This window comes from Protomyctophum bolini, assembly GCF_963924005.1.
Source record: "Protomyctophum bolini genome assembly, chromosome: 24".
NCBI lineage: Eukaryota > Metazoa > Chordata > Actinopteri > Myctophiformes > Myctophidae > Protomyctophum > Protomyctophum bolini.
This window is the reverse complement of record NC_137885.1, coordinates 23,167,412-23,175,508: the sequence shown is the minus strand read 5'-3', so window position 1 is coordinate 23,175,508 and position 8,097 is coordinate 23,167,412. Positions and strand designations below refer to the sequence as shown.

The 8,097-nt window shown below is 44.9% G+C and overlaps 1 protein-coding gene across 1 annotated transcript; it reads left to right on the top strand.

The window, feature by feature from the left end:
• Positions 1 to 481: 481 nt before the first annotated feature.
• On the top strand, positions 482 to 3,144 carry slitrk5 (SLIT and NTRK like family member 5; the record flags this gene model as incomplete). Its single annotated transcript, XM_080758052.1, has 1 exon — positions 482 to 3,144. Exon 1 carries the CDS (start codon positions 517 to 519, stop codon positions 3,142 to 3,144), a length of 2,628 nt encoding a protein of 875 aa, XP_080614178.1. The 5' UTR covers positions 482 to 516.
• Between the last annotated feature and the right edge of the window lie 4,953 nt (positions 3,145 to 8,097).

The window sequence follows — 8,097 nt, the reverse complement described above, 5'->3', positions numbered from 1 at the left end:
TGCGCTTTTTATAGGATCGAATTAGTATTATTACAGGCAATAGGAAATTATTCGCTTTTTGCGAAAACGGTTTTGGAATCCGGGCGAGCTGTCAGAAATGCGCAGTGGCTGTCCACCGCGGATATTTTCCACAATCAACATGATCATTACACCGAAGTGCATATTTATGGCAGAGTGCTCCGTGAAGCCCGCTGCTTCCAACGATAATGGCCAAATTGATGCCGGCATATATATGCATGATTATCTGTATAGCCTGTGTGTTTTACACGTCTGCTGTCTTCTTGTCACTTAAAAAAAATCTCAACAGCTGACTATGTTATGAGGTGATTATCAACTATCAAATTGTCAATAGGCCTGTAGCCAGCATCAAAGATATATATCTAATTCATATTGTATTGGCCTGTGTTTTTTTAAATAGAACCCATCCTATTTTTTTTTCTTCTTTCCCTCCTTTAGATGACACCTCACACTGGCACCACACTTGAGTGAGCTGGGGCACCCTCTCTCCCACGAAAAATGCATATCTGGGTCCTGAAAATAATCCTTCTGATTGCATCATCTCCGAGGCTGGTCGAGATGTATGACAATTATGGGGAGATCTGTCGGAGCCTGTGTACGTGCGAGGAGAAGGAAGGCGTCCTGACAGTCAGCTGTGAGAACAGGGGCATTGTCAGGCTGACGGAGATCAGCCCCGTGCACTTCTCCATGTATCATCTCCTGCTGACAGGGAACCTCTTGAAGAAACTGTCAGTCAATGATTTCATCAACTACACAGGGGTGACTATCCTGCACCTGGGCAACAACGACGTCTCCGAGATCGAGTCGGGTGCCTTCAACGGACTCCAGGGATTAAAAAGGCTGCACCTGAACAACAACAAGATTGACATTCTGAGGGACGACACGTTCGTGGGGCTGGAGAGCTTGGAATACCTTCAGATCGATTATAATTACATCACGGCCATCGAGCCCAACGCCTTGGGCAAGCTCCACCAACTGACGGTGATGATTTTGAATGACAACCTTCTTGCTGCCCTGCCGCCGAACATTTTCCGGAACGTGCCCCTCACACACTTGGATGTGAGGGGCAACCGGCTAAAAATGTTCCCGTACATTGGCCTCCTGGAGCACATGGACAAGGTGGTGGAATTACAACTGGAGGAGAACCCGTGGAATTGTTCCTGTGAGCTTATCTCGCTCAAGGCCTGGCTGGAGAGTATATCCTACACCGCTCTGGTGGGGGAGGTAGTGTGCGAGACACCGTTCCGGCTCCACGGCAGAGATCTGGACGAGGTGTCAAAGCAAGAGCTCTGCCCACGGAGGCCCATGGAGGACACCGCGAGGCCCGTGCCCCCTCTCAGCACCAATGGATATTATCAGACCACACCTGCGGCCGTCACGGCCTCTGCCACCTCGTCAGCGGTGCTGAGGTCTTCTTCTAGGCCCACCAAGGGCACACGGCAGTTTAATAAAACAAGGTCAAAGCCCACCTCACGAATACCGGGTGGCAATCCATACAACTATGGCCCCATCATTGCTTTTCAGACCAAATCTCCTGTGCCTTTGGACTGCCCCACTGCCTGTACATGCAACCTGCAGATATCTGACCTTGGGCTAAATGTCAACTGCCAAGAGAGAAAGATTGAGAGTATTTCTGACCTTAAACCCAAGCCATACAACCCTAAAAAAATGTATCTGACTGGGAATTACATCCCCGTGGTGCGGAGATCAGATTTAGTCGATGCCACCGGGTTGGATTTGCTTCACCTGGGGAACAACAGGATATCCCTCATACATGACCGAGCCTTTGGGGATTTAACCAACCTACGTAGGCTGTATTTGAATGGTAATCTCATGGACAGGCTTACGGGAGAGATGTTTTTTGGACTGCAGAACCTGCAGTATCTTTATTTAGAGTACAACAAAATCAGAGAGGTTGACGCCGGCACTTTCCGCTACCTCCCCAACCTGCAGCTGCTTTTCCTCAACAATAACCTCCTGAAGACCTTACCAGGGGGCGTCTTCGCCAGCCTCCCCTTGTCTCGACTCAACCTGCGCAGCAACCACTTTCAGAATATGCCGGTGAGCGGCGTCTTGGACCAGCTGAAGCTGCTGGTGCAGATAGATCTGTTCGAGAACCCGTGGGATTGCTCCTGCGACATGGTGGGCATGAAGATATGGCTGGAGCAGCTCAGCGCCGGCACCGTGGTCAACGAGGTCATGTGCGAGACCCCCAAGCGCCACGCCGGCATGGACCTGCGCTCCGTCCAGTCTGATTTGCTGTGCCCGGATTATTCCGATGTCGCCGTGTCGACGGTGGCCCCGACGGACGAGGCCGCGGACGAGCGGTCCACGACGACGGAGGCCCCGCAACGCTTCAACACCCCCAACAGCACCGTCCCCCTATCCGTCCTCATCCTGAGTCTGCTGCTCGTCTTCATCATGTCCGTCTTCGTGGCCGCGGGCCTGTTTGTGGTGGTCATGAAGAAGCGCAAAAGGTCGCAGAGCGACCGCACCAGCACCAACAACTCGGACGTGAGCTCGTTCAACCTGCAGTACAGCCTGTACAGCAACCGCTCGGGCCCCAAGGCCAAGGCCCCCGTCGGCCACGTCTACGAGTACATCCCGCACCCCATGGGTCACATGTGCAAAAACCCCATTTACAGGTCGAGGGAGGGCAACGCGGTGGAGGATTACCGGGATCTCCATGAGCTCAAGGTTACGTATAGGAGTAACCCGGACGAGGAGAGGGACGGCGGCACCATGAGGAGCCCCACGTACAGCGTTAGTACCATTGAGCCACGCGAGAACCCCTCCCCAGTCGTTGACACGGACCATTTCTTCCGGGGCATCCTCGACCCCGATAAGCAGTCCCCACACCAGCCCCTTCCGTCCATCCCGGCGGGGGCCAATCTAGAGTACAAGTACACAGGGCCCGTGTCGTACACTTACAACCCCAACTTTGATGTCAGACGTCAGTTCTTGCACCCGGAGCGGATAAGGGAAACGGTGCTCTACGGCACGGCGCCCAGTACTGTTTATGTGGAGCCCAACAGGAACGAATATTTGGAGCTAAAAGCGAAACTGCAGTCTGAGCCCGATTACCTCGAAGTTCTTGAGAAACAGACCACCTTTAGCCAATTCTGAGCAACTATAGGATCGTCAATGTTAACAAAGTGTCTCCCCCCCCCCCCCCCCGCCCCCCTTGACCTCGTTAAAACACTGGCTCAGTTTCTATAGGGTGCCTTGGCAGTGGCACATAACACAAAAAAAAGAAAACCAGATAAAATGGGGTGTGCCGAACAGTCTTATTCTTATTTCTGAAACATGACATTAGAGGAATGGATACAGCTTTCTTGAAACAAAACAAAACAACAACAACACAAATGATGACAACACAAACAATACACGGATGAACAAAGTTGCTCTACTTAACTGATGATGATGATGATGATGATGATGCAAAATCTATTTTTCTATGGTGAAGATCCGATTACACACAAAATGTAAGTGTACAGGTGAAAAAAAAAAAATCTTACCCAGCTACATTTTCAGGAATATAACCATACATAAGGTATATTGTGAATCAGAAAAAGGAAAGAAAAAAAAACAGTTTATAAAATCACTCTTGGACAGAATCACTCACTGTACAGCAGAGCTTCAAAACTGTGTGGGACTATTTTCTGCTGTAGTCTGTAAGTAAGTATTTATTGATATAATCTGCCATGTCTTTTCAAAACTTTTGATTCCACATCAGTATTACCTGTGTCATCATACTCCACCATCCTCCGATGAAAACGGCTTATGTTTGTACTATCATTTACTGTAGCTCGGCATTGTAAAAGTGGCTTTTTTTATTTGAAGTGGCACACCCCCTGCCCTCCCCAAACCCCCACCCCCCCACCCAGTGTTCAAAAGAGACTGCGTCATTTGAAGAAAATGAGAGAAATAGAAAAAGAGGAAAAAAATAAAATGTCTTTGTATTGCTTTCTGCACTTTTCGAAATTGGGAGGCGAGATGGCCTTCGTGAGCTCTCATAGAGGTGACTATTATATTAAAAATGAATATGGGTATTCATTCTTAATATGTAGAGTTGATATGTTATCAAAATGAAAATTCATAAATGATATTTGAAGTAATAATTATGTTGTGTACTACTGCTATTTTAATCAATGTAACACCTATTTTTATACTACGAGCATTCGCAAATTCTCTATCCCTTATCAATTTTATTTGTTTTGATTGCTTTGCACTTAATGCACTATATTGACCAAACTATGTTAATGTCATCAAATAAATATGATGTCAGGTTCATATCATGTGCTTGTGGGGGACCTCAGGCTGTTGCTATGGTGATATGAATGGAGGCCATTTTGCATTTTCAGCCAGTTGTGGTCAAAAGTCAGATAATTATTTGAAAACCCAAATTCATGACGTCACCCAGTCTGAATCTTCAGGTATTTCGTTTGAACGTACATGTTCCATGGTCTGAGGTTACTTTCGGTTTGTTTTGTTTTAGAGTGAACGTCTAAATTTGTTTGAAAAAAGAAATGTAATTGAATACCCAGCTTTGCTTGTGGGCTCCATCCATGCAGATAAAGATGCAGTACATGCATTGCTCTAAAGGGGCGGTTAGTGTTTCAACACAGATTCTAATCAATATGTTTCAATCAATGTACATTATCTGAGGCTGTCCCCTTGCAATTAAACCATGACAACAACATCAGCATTACTGCCTGGCACGTGGTGATTGGTTAATTTCGTAATAACACTGCTGGTGTCGTCTTAAATGTGAAAATGTCCGGTCAATTTTGGTATTTGGATAATGGTAATGGATGCAACACTTTTGACATCAATGAGAGAGAATAAAGCAGCATTAACAGTTGTGTATCTGAGGACCATTAGCCTCATCCTTGGTCTATTGGTTCATAATCTCCCCTGGTCTTTTACAGCTAGTCATAAAAAGGAGGAAGGTACTGTACATGCTGTAACATCAGCAAAGTGAGACTGTGGTTTTGGTTGTATACTGCAAGTCACTATTCACACAGTACACTTCATTTCTGGTATATGCAAAACAGGCCTATGAAAAATGCAGAGGATAAGACTGTGACACCATTTTCACTGTGCCGAGAGCCTTGCGATTTAGGAATCCAATGTTACCTCACTGAGATATGGTGCTGCTATTCATTACTCTACTATTGCATTGAATTACTAGTTGTTTGTCGTTCTGTTTTGTGTTTGTGGGGATGTATCTTCATATTACTCTACTATTCATAACCACACACCCTTATAATTTGCAGATATTCATATAGTTGCTGTTCCAGAAGAAAATAGGGGGGGGGGGGGGGGGCGTATCTATCTATACAGGGTCTAATCAGGGTCCCCTTGGTGTGATGGAGCTTTTCATAGAAGTCCAGAATGGGAACAGAAGGCACCGTTTGGGAGATAAGATAAGAGTCCTGGAACAGATCGTACAGGAGACAGTGCATGTTTCGTGTGTAGCAGGGGACGTGTGTCATGGCCAACAAGTGTTCCAGCGACATCAACTTAAACCCTATACTTAGTTGACAGTATTCCCAAGGGTTCTACAGCACTGTTTCCCCATATGTCGACCCATCTTATGTGACCCATTTGTACGGGTCGCGAGTAAATAAGCCTAGCCCTTTATGTTTTGTTTCTTAGATGTTGTACGATGTTTTCAAATGTTTTAACCAAACATATACATACAATACATTAAAAATAAAAATCCAAGTTGTGAAAACAGCAGATCTACAAGCTTTTAGATTGGCTATTTTCACTAGTTTGGGTCCCGGTTAGACATCGCATTTCTCTTTTGGGGTCTCGAGATTTTTTTTTGGGGAACCACTGTTCTAATAATAGTGCCCCTCCTGTTTTTGCGCTACACTAAATATATTTGCAGAAAATAGCCAAACTACAAACTTACAATGCATCGTGCCATGCGGTGAGATTGTAGATTGGCATATATAGATTGGGTATTCGTAGTGGCACGATGACGAATCAATGTGCCGTGTTAAGATGCTCTGTGTGATAGTTCTGTGTTTACAGTGGTCGACATGAGGCTGGATTTTTGTAGCTTTTCATAAAGCCATGCTAAAAAACATGAATTCATGTGTGTCGTGGGTGTGGGACAAGGAGAGGTGACGTCTGTAACAGCTTACAAAGGATGGCTACAGTAGTCCGAGTGTGTGTGGGAGTCGACAGTAGCAAAAGGTTTAGAATGTCAGTCGGACAACAATCCATTCCTCGGTTTTATTGGATTTCTCTTTTCAGACTGTTCCCACAATGACAAAAGAATCATCACAATTTTCACAATCAATCATGCATGCTCCAAATGGCTGTTCATGTGCATGCACACCTGTGCTTGTGGCATGTGTGTATGCGCTCACGCGTAAGTGAGCGTATGTCTGTATTGCTGTGACCCTCTCCACTGCTCTCCTATTCACGGAGAATGGAAGGCCGTTGCGCCTGGTGTGTGTGTGTGTGTGTGTGTGTGTGTGTGTCTGTGTAAAAAAGTATTTTGCTGTTCAAATAATGCTTTATATCAGCAGATGAACTCTTGCGGTTTTAAACAGGGGGAGGTGCACACAGTGTTTTGATACCCAGTGTTTTCACTGACTCACAACACTATGTTCCCAGCGGGATTGTAGATCAATTAAGGCAAAACGTGTCATCTCTGTCTGTGTTGCATGTAGTGCTGCTGTGTTGTGTGGGATGTTCTGAAGCCACTGGTCTGGGCCGTCCGGTGTTTGTTCTCAAGCCTTCTTAAGCCATTCACCGGGAAAGCATCTGTGCCATTTCAGATGTTAGGGCTACATGGGCTCTGTTGGGAGGAATCCTCATATCCCAAACTGTTACTTTTCATGATTCAAATACTAAAATAGCGAAAGTAGAAGATCTGCTACTTTTGTGTGATGCTGTAGCATGATCTAGTAAGTAGGGCATTAATTTACGGAAAGAAATTAAAGTTAAAATGTGGAGATAAGAGCTTTTCGCCCGACAGCAGCGATTAGCAACGCACTGCACTTTTTTCAGAACACTGTTAAGGATTTAGAAGGCATTTGTAGAATTGGCCTTGTGTCTTAATGGGTTAAGTTCTGTAGCTACAGCAAGACAGCGTCTGTCTTACTGAAGCTATTTTTGTTTTTCATGCATGGGTTCTTCAGCTTTGTCCTTGATTTAAAGTTGTATTTCCACCACGTATCTGTAATCTTTTCTTTTTCTATTTCCTTTTCTTTTCATTTAATTAATTTTGCTTTCATAATAGAAACTCCCTCATGTCAGGTAAAAAAAAACCCCATCATGCAGCGCGCTATAGCTGTCAATTTTTATTGGTGGGTTTTGGCTGATTCATCAGCTATTGTTTGTATTGAAAATGGTACATTTTAAAATGTGTATGATAGTGAAAGTCACAAAGTGGGATACATTTTTTATGCTGTAGAGTGTAGACAATATCAGACAGTTTTTTAGTAGTCCTGGGAGAGCCCCAAATACATTAAGAAACCCTGGTTTAGAGAATTACTTGTTTTGGTGAGATGATTTAAAACCGTGTTGCCTCTATTGAGCGAATCAAACGCGATGCAATGCAGATTGCGATGTAGTCGTACGGCAGCAGTTCTAAAACGTATCGAGGACGTAAAATGTATTTGGCCGTGGACCCCCATCTGAAAATACTTTCAAGATTTTGTGAATGTTTTGAAAAGAGCAAGATCTTCAAGCTCACAGCACATTGTGTCGTGCATGTCACGTTGTGAGCTTTACTATGTTCAAATGTATTTAGTGGTTAAAATGGCAGATTTTATGCTACATATATTAAGACATTTAGCTGGGGACCACCTGAAACACCCTTCTAGGAGCTCTGGGGGCCCTGTACCCCACTTTGAGATCCACCCGCATAAAGACCCATTAGACATCCATTAGATGAATTGGTGAGGGATTGCTGTTCCAGTATTGGATGGGAATTGTCTTGGCACTATATATACTAGGCTACTCTACAAAGCCAAAGTGCATTAACGACGTTTTTGGGCACATTGAATCATTTATTTGTCTCAAGAGTCAAGTCAGCCTTCTTGATCTGGGGAT